A 14,007-nucleotide genomic window follows, 5' to 3' on the forward strand; every position below is an offset into this window, starting at 1 on the left:
CCGAATCAAAGAGTTAGTAATTTTGTTATTTAATAATAAATTTTAATTCTGATTTCTAATTGTTTTTTTGAAAAAATTAATAATAATTAGCGGTGGAAATTTGGAGATCGAATTATCGATAATATGGTTATCACAATGGAAGATGAGGAATGGAGAAGAGTAAAATCTACTCTGACGCCAATATTTAGCATTGCTAAAATTAAAAAGGTAATCCAACTTAAAATTGTCGTCTAAATGATCTCATCGTACCGTTTAAAATGACTCAGTAAAATAATATTTTCTTTATCTCAATATTATCGAAATTATTGTTTTCGAATGTAATAAAATAAATATTAATAATACAATGAAATCTCGTTACTTCAAAATGTAAGGAATTATAAAATCCAGAGTTTTGAGTTATCGAGGTTTGCCTTAAAATTGCAAATTCCATATTCCATATTTGTTCACAGATAATAATCTATTGTATAGGCCTATATTTATTAACTTGTTTGAAAAAATTTATATAATGTGTACGAGTGATTAAAAGCAATTGGAAATCGATCATCGAAATGCGATAGAATATAGAACCGACGAAATGCTGTAACAAAGATAAAAATATATCGTAGAGAACGAAGAGCACTCTAACGTTTGGCGAATTCAAGTCGTCGATATTATGAGAAGAAATACCAATCAATAGAAGCAAAATGTTTCTGTTTTAAGCTGCTATTTTTGCTGCAGAATATCACTTCATTGACGAAATGTTTTTGGGATAGCAAACACATTTCGTTAATAAAGTGACTAAGGGATGCAGAAATTTTATAATCTTCAGGCTACTCACTGAAGATTATAAGATTTCTGCATTCTCGCGTTTCTTTCCTTTAATTAGAATATATTGAGAATAGTTCAATTTTCGCTGGTTTTCACGCCCTTTTCCATTTATTGACTTACTCGCAGATAAGTAAATTTAATGCACAGCATAGATTACAGATTTAAAAAAAACTGATAATTTCCTTTTCTACTCCATTTGAAATTGGCGGCGAAATTTTCGTCTTGTTGGAAACCCTTGGACTATATTTTATTCCGTTTTCACGCCAGTAGAGTTGGCCACGCTACGTGCATTTCCAAGCTATTTAGAACACAAATGATTTATAGATTCATTGAAACTTCGGTTGATTTAAACATTATATTTGCAGAACATCACATGTTAAATGAAATCCTGTTTTAATTATACCAAAATAAAATTATTCCTTTACATTTTTTCGATAATGAACGAGGTTGCGCTGTAATTGCTTATGAAATTTTTATATAAACTTTATGAACTTTCCTAATTATCTTTATATTATTTTTAATTTTGAAATTATTTTTAGCTTATTCCAAAAATCAATGAATGTGTCAAAGCTCTGGAAGAAAATCTGTACGAAGTAGCTAAAGATGGTAAACCTGTTAACTGTACTCAGTAAGTTCTTTTATTTATAACAATAATTTATTAATAAATATTACAATAATAACTCGCAATACTAATACTTTATCGTGTTTTTATATAACAGTTAACATTTTTGAAATGATAAACAATGAATATCTTGTATATTTTCATATAGAATTTTACGTCTAAGAATTCAAAACTTTGTAATATTGCATCACAAGCACACGCACACACAGATACAAAAAATATGTGTTATAAGTTGTATAGCCTTTATTGCATATTGTAAAATAAATATGATTCACGCCGAATAGCGAAATGGTTAAGGCATCTGTCTACCGCTCTGATAGATTTGAGAATGAAATTCAGGCGAGTGACCCGAGAAAATTTGTGTGGGTGGCCGGGATTTGTCTTTTACCATCCGCCTATCTATTGTAGGCTGGTTTCTGTTAGGCTCATAATGGGATGGAAACACGATTAAAAAAGTCTTTTTTAGTATCCGCAAGTAGAAAGGAGTTAAAAAGGAAACATAACTGCATTTTGCCATCGTTGTAATAAATTAAGAATAACAGACAATAAGGAAAAAATAAAGAATCTCGTCTTTTTGAGAGACGCGCGTTATCAAGCCGATGTTCTTTCCAATTATTGGTAGGAATCCATCAGTTGCAATATTAATCAATAATTCAATCATTTATTAACCTGAAAACCTCGCTACGGATTTCAAAAAAGAGTTGATGAAAGTTCTGAAGCCCAACTTCTTAGTACTTTCATTAACCCTTCTTTGAAATCTGCACTAGTTTTTTTATTTTTACCATTCATATCCTCTAACTTTTTAATTATTTGAAATTCATACCTCAAAGGAAGATAACCAGTTGAGCTATATCAGAAAACAGCATGAAAAACGTCTTGAAATGTGATGCTCTGAATTTTAAGATATCTTCAATATTTATTGGCATGTCATCAAATCTTCTACCCATAGTAAATCTCGACTAGGTAATTTTCGAAATAAACTTTTTTCAGGAAATAATACATTAACTACAGCTTCAAGGCTTTCGTTCACTATATCGCATTACTAAAGGGCTTCATACAATTTGACAGTATTTTGGAAACCAAATAACCGGCATCCACCGAAATGTCCGCCTCGGTAGTGGCTTCTTGAAGAGACTTAATTGGCTTACAAAACGTTTTTCAGATTCCTGCATCTTAACATTCCGCATCTGGCCTGAAAGATACCATATTTTAATTCATGCATACTTTGTATTGTGACATCGGTTGACATTACATTTTTCAGGACCATTGCAATCTCGAAACCCACCTACTGCTTAATTTGCATGATGAACCCAGTACTTTAGGCTTTTCCTCTCTTAGATCATGTCCAAATGTCTGGAAGTTCGGGGTGTAAAAATTTAAAAATGGTATATACAGAAAAAATTAAATACTTTATATATACAGTTAGTTTATAGATCAGGGCTTTATAGGTTATACTCATAATTATATGATACATATAATTTTTAAGAACTGTTAAGCAGACTATGAAATTTCATAATAAAAGATAAAAAGCTAATAAAGATTCTTTGGTTAGGCTAGTGATANAGATGCGGTTTAATCAAACATATTTTTAGACCCATTAATCTCAGAAGAGGAGTGACCTAATTCTTGCACACGGTGAAAACGGGTAAGATCGACTATATAAATATAAAGTTTATCTTACGTAAGGATTTCTCACACCGAGTGCCAATCTAACACATTTTTAAAATTCTTTATTCGTCTACTGTACGCAATTTAAAGAATTTTTTTAGATTTGTTAGATTGGACATTCGGTGTGAGAAATCCTTACGTAAATATAAAACCTTTGCAAATATAAATCAAATACTATAATATAATATAGTAAAAAGGTAAGAAGTACCAAATAATCTAATAATCTTAATCTTTGCTGTTGTTATTTTTTACCCGAGCAAAGCCTGGCTCATCTGCTAGTTTAAATTACATTCTATATTGTAGTTTATTTGAAAATTACACTGTCAAACAAAAAATGTTTTTGAATTTTTCCTTTATTTCACGAGTGAAATCTTACTAATTTTGGGGTGAGAAAATCGAATAGGACAAAGAAAAATTTTTATTAGCTCTAGTTTCTGTGATATACAATAGATGGCAGTATGTGATTTTAACGGCTTAAGAGAAAAGAAACATTTTAATTACATATGCCGACAACGTTGAAAGTACTTTTGAATTTTTTTAAAAATTACAGTTACATTTTAAGAGTTCTAAATTGATTCTAACCCTGGCAAGTAGTTCGATGTGAAGAGAAGCATGAGGTGACTTCATTCTCTTGTAAGTGAGTTCCGGTGCATCCCTACTCACAGAACAGCTGTAATCCGCAAGCATTACTTCATTCCAACGGCCCTGATATCTTTGGAACAGAAATATCCTGGTGGAATCTTTCTCCATGTTCATCACTGACAGCTTCACAACTAGGAGGAAAAGAGTCTACGTGGGAGTGGAGAAAATGGATTTTAAGGGACATGTTGCATCCGAGATGAATGTGTTTTTCCAGAAGTACTGTCACCGAATGTAGTTATCATCTCTTTTGTTGCCTAAGAATCCACGAATAACTCCCTTTAAGGCTTCCCAAGCTTCCTTTTCTTTTCCCTCCAAAACTCGGTCAAACGCAGGATTCTTTACAAGTTGCCGAATTTGTGGCCCAACAAAAGTACCTTCCTTAACCTTTGCATCACTTAATGTAGGAAATTTGTCTCTTATCTCTTAAGTACTTAAATGCCTGTCCTTCCTGGTTCATACCTTTGACATAAATTTTCGTTAAACCCAGATTGATATGAAGGGGTGGAAGAAGAACATCTTTTGGGTCCACGAGAGGCTCGGCAACGACGTTTTTCTCGGTAGAGTCAAGATTTCTTGCAGGCCAGTCCGCTTGAATGTAATGTGATTTCCTATCCCTACTGTTCCACATACATAAAAAGCAACAGTATTTAGTGTACCCCAGTTGCATTCCTAAGAGTACATCGATGACTTTTAGATCGCCCCAGATTTTCCACTTGTGTTCAGCATATTTGATTGAGTCGAGGAGGGCTGTCATGTTTGCATAAGTCTCCGTTATGTGAACAGCACGACCAACAGGAATAGAAGGAAGACGGTTGCCGTTGTGAAGTAATACAGCTTTCAAACTAAGCTTGGAGGAGTCTATGAATAGCCTCCATTCACTTCGATCATGGTTCAAACATTTCATCAAGCCATTAACGTCGCAGCAAACAACCAGATTGTTTTTCTTCTCAAAAGAAGGAGGCAGATCTTTCTGACGTTCTCTGTACTGTGAGACCCTGACATCACATTGGAGAAGATTCCATTGCTGTAGTCTTGACCCTAGAAGTTCCGCCTTATTCTTTGACAGGTCTAGGTCTCAAATGAGATCACTCGATTCCGCTTGACTCAGTCTGTGTGGTGTATCATCTTTTGCCTCAAAATCAGGGTCATGGAATGTGAAAGGCTTGTTGGGTTCTTCTTCTCCCACACTTTCTTTATTTTCTACTTCAAGCTCATAATGTTGGGATGGAGTAGGAACTGGTAAACTATCTGAATGTGGAATAGGTCAAATAGCAGGTGGAAGATTTGGATATTGAACTGTTCCTTTTTTATTTATTGACAATCCTGCCTTTATAGGAGGAGTCAAGCAGAAATAGCAGTCATCTTTATGGTTTGTAGGCTCCCGCACAGCAAAAGCCATAGATCGTTTTTTATTTTTCAGCCATTCTCGTAGTATAACTGAACAAGAATTGCAACATACTATGTATGTGGAGCCCATGACTTATCCTGGTCCCCTACCTTCATACCAAAATAATGGTGATAGGCAGTCTTCACAAGAGGCGTCAGATTGCGTTTCTGTGACGAAAATATTATTTCACCACAAATATCACAAAAATTGTTCACTAAATTTACACATTTTCGTGGCATTTTGGTATAATCAGTATTACACTCCAAAACCAGGAATTCTGTAAAAAGAAAAACAGAAGCAACATTAAACTCAGAGTCATAGATACATTTATTATGTTTATAATCTACAAACATATGGATAACGTTGTGCTATGCCAGTTGGAAGGTGTGACAACTCCCAAAAAATAAATTTTTCCCAAAATAAAATGTAGACCCTAAAAAAGGACATGTTAATGTATCTCCAAAGCAAGAGCTAAACGATCATTTTTATGGTGATTTTTGAATTTAACAGATGGAAATACATAAGAATACGCTAATTTTGAGCCCGAAACACTTTCATTGTTGTGCAGTGTTATCTGGACTTTTGTTTGAGAGGAGAGAAACTCGCTTTTTTTCAGCTTTTTAAATAATACTTTTAATTAAATTTTGTTGAATGTTTTCTAATTTTATTGTTATTTTTTAAATATAATATATAAATAAATATATAAATGATTACAATCTAAATAGAATCCTTATAACATCGCACAAATTAATGTGTAATCATTTTCTATGAGAAATTATAGCTATTTCAATAAGCTAATTTTTATAATTAATACATTATAAAAATGCAAAAATATTTAATAATTTTCTATAACATTTTTATTATTTTATATTTAAATTTTTAAATTATCATCGAGCTTTTCATTATTAGACACAAAGGCTATTTTCTGTATAGTTTTATAATATTCTACTATTATAAAAATCACTAGTTATTTTAAATCAATAATAAATTATCATCAATTAATCAATTATTTTATGTATAAAACATCTTTACGTTAAAAATAAAATCCTAATATCAAATCAGTATTCAATGTATTTTTATAGTTTTATCTATCTATTTATTTTATCATTGTAGTTCTAGAATATAATAGAGTATATCGTCAGAGTATATTAAAGTTTAAATGGAGTTCACTACAAAATACTTTCAGCCATATTGGATTATTGGATTATTCATCGCTTTAATATGTATTATTTACACGTAAGATTTTCATTTTCCTCTCTTAAGTTCGAACAATTATTAAATATTCTAATTAACATACTAATATACTAACATACAACTAACTAACATTTAATTTAAATACTTTAGTTATCTCAGTATAGTGTATAGTTACTGGAAAAGAAGAGGAATTCCTTCACCAAAAACAACGTGGTTGTTGGGTTCATACGGGACAAGATGGAAAGAGGTACATTTCTTATTAATACTATAAAAGATTTCAAATTTACTTTTAAATTGTTAATTTAATACGTAATTTCATATAAAATATGTATTTTTAAGCCTCAAGGTTATATAGAATTGGAATGGTATAAGAAATATGGAAGAATATTTGGGTACGTTGTATCTTAATTTATAATTGATTTCGTTTTTCTTTTGTATTAAATTATCGCCATTATTTATATTCTCCAGTATTTACGAAGGATTAAATCCCATTCTGATGGTTTCTGAACCGGAATTAATTAAAAATATATTAATAAAAAACTTCAATAAAATGCCGAATCAAAGAGTTAGTAATTTTGTTATTTAATAATAAATTTTAATTTTGATTTCTAATTGTTTTTTTGAAAAAATTAATAATAATTAGCGGTGGAAATTTGGAGATCGAATTATCGATAATATGGTTATCACAATGGAAGATGAGGAATGGAGAAGAGTAAAATCTACTCTGACGCCAATATTTAGCATTGCTAAAATTAAAAAGGTAATCCAACTTAAAATTGTCGTCTAAATGATCTCATCGTACCGTTTAAAATGACTCAGTAAAATAATATTTTCTTTATCTCAATATTATCGAAATTATTGTTTTCGAATGTAATAAAATAAATATTAATAATACAATGAAATCTCGTTACTTCAAAATGTAAGGAATTATAAAATCCAGAGTTTTGAGTTATCGAGGTTTGCCTTAAAATTGCAAATTCCATATTCCATATTTGTTCACAGATAATAATCTATTGTATAGGCCTATATTTATTAACTTGTTTGAAAAAATTTATATAATGTGTACGAGTGATTAAAAGCAATTGGAAATCGATCATCGAAATGCGATAGAATATAGAATCGACGAAATGCTGTAACAAAGATAAAAATATATCGTAGAGAACGAAGAGCACTCTAACGTTTGGCGAATTCAAGTCGTCGATATTATGAGAAGAAATACCAATCAATAGAAGCAAAATGTTTCTGTTTTAAGCTGCTATTCTTGCTGCAGCATATTACTTCATTGACGAAATGTTTTTGGGATAGCAAACACATTTCGTTAATAAAGTGACTAAGGGAAAATGGGCTAGTCCCTTTGTCGCGTTATCTTTTTACTTGTTGCTACTCACTGAAGATTATCAGATTTCTGCATTCTCGCGTTCCTTTCCTTTAATTACAATATATTGAGAAATGTTTAATTTTCGCCGGTTTTCATGCCTTTTACCGTTTTGACTTACTCACAGATAAGTAAATTTAATGCACAGCATAGATTACAGGTTTAAAAAAATTGATAATTTCCTTTTCTACTCCATTTGAAATTGGCGGCGAGATTTTCGTCTTGTTGAAAACCCTTGGACTATATTTTATTCCGTTTTTACGCCAGTAGAGTTGGCCACGCTACGTCCATTTCTAAGCTATTTAGAACAAAAATGATTTATAGATTCATTGAAACTTCGGTTGATTTAAACATTATATTTGCAGAACATCACATGTTAAATGAAATCCTGTTTTAATTATACCAAAATAAAATTATTCCTTTACATTTTTTCGATAATGAACGAGGTTGCGCTGTAATTGCTTATGAAATTTTTATATAAACTTTATGAACTTTCCTAATTATCTTTATATTATTTTTAATTTCGAAATTATTTTTAGCTTATTCCAAAAATCAATGAATGTGTCAAAGCTCTGGAAGAAAATCTGTACGAAGTAGCTAAAGATGGTAAACCTGTTAACTGTACTCAGTAAGTTCTTTTATTTATAACAATAATTTATTAATAAATATTACAATAATAACTCGCAATACTAATACTTTATCGTGTTTTTATATAACAGTTAACATTTTTGAAATGATAAACAATGAATATCTTGTATATTTTCATATAGAATTTTACGTCTAAGAATTCAAAACTTTGTAATATTGCATCACAAGCACACGCACACACAGATACAAAAAATATGTGTTATAAGTTGTATAGCCTTTATTGCATATTGTAAAATAAATATGATTCACGCCGAATAGCGAAATGGTTAAGGCATCTGTCTACCGCTCTGATAGATTTGAGAATGAAATTCAGGCGAGTGACCCGAGAAAATTTGTGTGGGTGGCCGGGATTTGTCTTTTACCATCCGCCTATCTATTGTAGGCTGGTTTCTGTTAGGCTCATAATGGGATGGAAACACGATTAAAAAAGTCTTTTTTTAGTATCCGCAAGTAGAAAGGAGTTAAAAAGGAAACATAACTGCATTTTGCCATCGTTGTAATAAATTAAGAATAACAGACAATAAGGAAAAAATAAAGAATCTCGTCTTTTTGAGAGACGCGCGTTATCAAGCCGATGTTCTTTCCAATTATTGGTAGGAATCCATCAGTTGCAATATTAATCAATAATTCAATCATTTATTAACCTGAAAACCTCGCTACGGATTTCAAAAAAGAGTTGATGAAAGTTCTGAAGCCCAACTTCTTAGTACTTTCATTAACCCTTCTTTGAAATCTGCACTAGTTTTTTTATTTTTACCATTCATATCCTCTAACTTTTTAATTATTTGAAATTCATACCTCAAAGGAAGATAACCAGTTGAGCTATATCAGAAAACAGCATGAAAAACGTCTTGAAATGTGATGCTCTGAATTTTAAGATATCTTCAATATTTATTGGCATGTCATCAAATCTTCTACCCATAGTAAATCTCGACTAGGTAATTTTCGAAATAAACTTTTTTCAGGAAATAATACATTAACTACAGCTTCAAGGCTTTCGTTCACTATATCGCATTACTAAAGGGCTTCATACAATTTGACAGTATTTTGGAAACCAAATAACCGGCATCCACCGAAATGTCCGCCTCGGTAGTGGCTTCTTGAAGAGACTTAATTGGCTTACAAAACGTTTTTCAGATTCCTGCATCTTAACATTCCGCATCTGGCCTGAAAGATACCATATTTTAATTCATGCATACTTTGTATTGTGACATCGGTTGACATTACATTTTTCAGGACCATTGCAATCTCGAAACCCACCTACTGCTTAATTTGCATGATGAACCCAGTACTTTAGGCTTTTCCTCTCTTAGATCATGTCCAAATGTCTGGAAGTTCGGGGTGTAAAAATTTAAAAATGGTATATACAGAAAAAATTAAATACTTTATATATACAGTTAGTTTATAGATCAGGGCTTTATAGGTTATACTCATAATTATATGATACATATAATTTTTAAGAACTGTTAAGCAGACTATGAAATTTCATAATAAAAGATAAAAAGCTAATAAAGATTCTTTGGTTAGGCTAGTGATACGTTATGGGAATTTATTCTCGCTCGATGTCGCTAATATATTTCCGCGAACCTGGTACAGTACGTTTGTCTTTTTCATCATTCTTTTAAATTAACTTTGTAAAATAATAAATGAAATTTATGAATAATAAAATTTTTAAAAATTAATGAAAAAAGAATGATGTAAAAAGTTAGGTAACTAAGACAATTCTAAGGTACTTTTGAAAAATGACAGGGTTTTAGTATACTCGGAACCTACGTTGAGGAGTAACCATGATCTCAAAACCCTGAATATGCCGCTGCTCGAAAGCTGCTTGTTGCTCATGAGTCTTGACTGAACTACATTGATTAAAATCCGGTTATATGAAGCTTGTAATCGTATCGCCAACAGAGCAAAGATTAATATCAAATCCCTTTGTAATGATGAGGTTTAGTGTGTGGCATCGAACACGTTAAGAACTACATGGCAGAGTTCATTTTTGACCGTCCTTTATTTGGCCTCTTAAGGACTTGAAGTAGGCCTGTTTAAAAGAAGAAAATGTGATTCCTTCCATTTGACACTACTACAGCCGGATTGCCGAGCGGCTACGGTGGCACCTTACCGCTCTGGAAATCCTGGGTCGAAAATCCCTAGGAATTTTTCAGGGGAGTGGCCTGTCCGGATATCGGGCCTCATCTCTCACTACCTGGTCGCCGCACTGTGAGTCTGCTGAACCCATAATGGGATTGTTAAAATAAAGGCTCTTTTAGAACCCACAGGGCGAAACGACTTTTAAAAATCCAGCAATGAGTTACTTAACTTTTCCAGGCAACATTTAAGACTGGGTGTTTGGCGCCATATACTATGATGTTTTATTAAAAAACTTTTTATATTTTTATTTACTATAAAATAGTAAATGCTTGATTTTGAAGGTAGGAATAAGTTTGGGATTAAAGAATTGTAAATGCTATGGTTTTAAAGTTTGCTCGTCATTAAGTCTGACCTTACTCGAAATATCAGAGTCGATAGATACACTGGTCCTTGCGCTATGCTCTAAAGTTCAGTTAATGTCTCAGGTTGCTGATAGCTGGCATGAGAGTCGCTATTAAACAAGAACAAGTTTATATATTTGGTAGGAGGTAGTTTCCCCATTTTCAAGTATTTTTGTAACTTTCTCCTACTGTTCTGTCAAAAAATCTTATTCGTAATTACATTTTTTTAAATTTTATATCATGTATGAAGAAAGAAACAGTGAATTTGATTTATAAAAAAATTAATACCATGGTGATTTTAAATTACAAATGAGGATGTGGATAAATCGAGAATAGTTATATTTTCTATTTAATTTATTTAGATTTTAAATAGAGATATGTTTAAAACTGTTAAAACTAATATCTCAAATACTATAGTAGAGATAAAAACACACTTCTGTCATCGGAATGCAATCGTCTATCATTTTCATGTTACCAGTAACAGTGTGATAAGTCTCTGTTATCTCTACTATAGTATTTGAGATATTAGTTTCAACAATTTATAAGACAAGAAGCTTTCTTATAATGTTTAAAACTGTTATATTGCTACATATTGTGAATGATAGTTTTGTACATAATGTTCTGTGTATAAATATATCTGTTTAATAAATAGGCAATGGTAAAATAAGTAAATAAACTTGCATTTTACTGTTTTGTTTTATTACATATGTATGACAATTAGGAAAACTATTGCTTATCCTCTGATACATTTAAATAGTCATAGAAATTTAATTTCAGATAAAGACAAACTATTTTTTAAATAATTTATTAACTTTAACACTACATAAAGTGTGCTATACAATTTTACTTGATTTAGTATAGTGAGAAGTAGTATTTGGGATGAAACAGTTATGTATTTTTGACACTCACATTGGCTCTACATAGTTTGTAATTTACATAAAATTCTGCACTATCAAAAGTAGAATATGAATGAAGATTTATTGATGGCCTACTACACCTGTCATTTGTTTGTATAAGTTTAAAATATTACTAACATGTCTTTCTTTTAGCCTTCATGTCACCACTAATAACTATCACTGTCAATATCTAATAATACTGTCTGAACTCTTGCCATCCTACATTTACCTATTTTATTTGTCAACCTCAAACTCATCATCCTCCTATCATTTCTAAGTTATTATGTGTCTGTATATATGTTGAATATGTTGTCTGTATATATGTTGAATATGTTGTCTAAATAGTTGGAATTTCCTCTTTTTCTTTTAACAGTCTATATTTGAAATCTAAGAACTAAATTTACTGACTTTTAATCTCCCTCTCTAACCTGTTCCTAACTTTTTTGGCTCAATTTCAATTTCTCTTTATCTCATTAAATTAATAAACACAACATAAATTGTGAATAACATATAGCTCTTTTCTCACTACAATAATTTACCTAATATTAATAAATAAAAAAAAGGTATACAGGCTTAACTATAAATTTTTTGACTACGTTTTCTTTCCCTTAACAAAAACTCCCAAAAATATTTTAAAATATACACAAATTGTAAGGAAAAAACAAACAGTCTAATCAATTTAAAGTCTAAAATAGTGAAAGTGACAGAGTTAAGAGAAATATAAATATTAACGACATTTACGAATAAATAATGTTTAAAACCGGATTAAAATAGTATTTATAAGCAGTCCTTTAAAAAAGACTGTCCGACTTTAAAAGTAATATTCGAGTTAAAAACAAGAAAATTTTATATATTAAAAGAATTTCGAATGTTTACAGCTGACTCTCTCCCTATGCTCCAGCCAATCTTACCACTATACGCGATCGAAGTGGGAGAAATATTTATTATGCCAGTATCGTAGCATAACTGTAGCAAAGCAAGGACCATTTATCGACTCTGGTGATATGACACATACTCCCCTATATCTCCCCACCCCTCGATCTTTAACCATCAAAATTTAATAGCATTAATCCCCCTAATACACAAACCTCCCTGCAAAATTTCAGAAAATTTGACAAAAAATACAGGAGTTATTAAGCTTCAAACAGGTTGAACAAAAAGGTGCCCACCACACAAAATAACATTCGTACATACAGAAAAGAACCCCAATTGTTTTTTGTATTTCTCGACGTTTTAAGGTCCTAAGTCAAAAATGTAAAAATCTTAGGAGTGATTTTTTGACCGATCGCCATACTTTCCCTCTGTTATATGTAATAGACGGTAAAGTAAAAATTAATTCTTTTTAAAATTCTCATAGAACAAAGTTGATTATGTCTTTTCTACCAGATAAATAATAATTACTTTTGTGTTTTTTCTTCTAGACATTTTAACGTCTTTGTAATGGATTCAATTTCCAGATGCGCTTTCAATATGGTTATTGATAGTCGTGATTACGTTAAAAATCCTTTTGTGAATTCCATCTCCAATGTTTTTTCATCAGTTCCATGGAGACATTTGATGTTTGGTAAATAGACGAATTCAGTAGATAAACTTTGGCATCAGTAGCAATTCTTTCAATGCAGAGGTAATGATATAATATAAAAAAGAATTACTGAACGATTAGTGTGTTCATTTGCATTCAAACTGTCGAAAAAGCATCTCTTACAAGACCTCGCTAGTATTTTGAAAATGAATACAGTAGAGCGTCGTTTATCCGAATCATTTGGGGACCGGGGTTGTTCCGGAACTTGTTTTCGGATAACCGATTATGTACGAAAAAATACATTAACCTATTCCATCCTGAAATTTTTCTCCGTTGCGTGTCGCTTTGCGTTGAATTTTCGTCGATGTTAAGCCTAACGTAAACTTTTTAAAATAATAATCGTGGCTATTGTATCGTTAAAAATTATTTTTTTATTTTGTACAAACAAAAATAAATTGAAAAATATAAAAACAATAAAAAATTCTACTTCAGAAGTTAATTTAGTATCAACAACGTAAAATATTTGAGTAGCCCAAGACATAGCCAAAAATTGCAGCGCCACAGCACTAGCAGAAATTTAAATTTGCGGACTGGAAAGCTTTCGGTTAATTAATGTTTCGGTTGATAGACATTCGAATAATCTATTCTCTACTGTATTTAATATTCGAATCCTGCTCGTGAAACTTTTTAATTTTGTTAAAATAAGCAGGTTTACAACTCTTAAATTAAAAATTTTTATTTTTATACATTTAGGTTATAG

The 14,007-nt window shown here is 31.2% G+C and overlaps 1 protein-coding gene across 3 annotated transcripts in view; it reads left to right on the plus strand.

The window, feature by feature from the left end:
• Positions 1–14,007, plus strand: part of LOC111640954 (cytochrome P450 3A8-like) — a 31,045-nt gene that overhangs the window by 7,083 nt on the left and 9,955 nt on the right. The window contains exons 2-8 of one of the 3 annotated variants that reach the window (XM_023387047.1): positions 6,240–6,362; positions 6,471–6,567; positions 6,660–6,712; positions 6,789–6,885; positions 6,964–7,080; positions 8,235–8,323; positions 13,183–13,289. In XM_023387047.1, the coding sequence (XP_023242815.1) occupies positions 6,286–6,362; positions 6,471–6,567; positions 6,660–6,712; positions 6,789–6,885; positions 6,964–7,080; positions 8,235–8,323; positions 13,183–13,289 (637 nt within the window). In that variant the 5' untranslated portion in view covers positions 6,240–6,285. Of the gene's footprint in view, positions 1–6,223; positions 6,363–6,470; positions 6,568–6,659; positions 6,713–6,788; positions 6,886–6,963; positions 7,081–8,234; positions 8,324–13,146; positions 13,290–14,007 lie in introns of those variants that run through there. The other 2 variants (XM_023387045.1, XM_023387046.1) reach the window with 2 other exon arrangements.

Source organism: Centruroides sculpturatus, unplaced genomic scaffold (genome assembly GCF_000671375.1).
Source record: "Centruroides sculpturatus isolate CEXI.00-Female unplaced genomic scaffold, Cexi_2.0 scaffold1461, whole genome shotgun sequence".
In the NCBI taxonomy this organism is placed as follows: Eukaryota; Metazoa; Arthropoda; class Arachnida; order Scorpiones; family Buthidae; genus Centruroides; species Centruroides sculpturatus.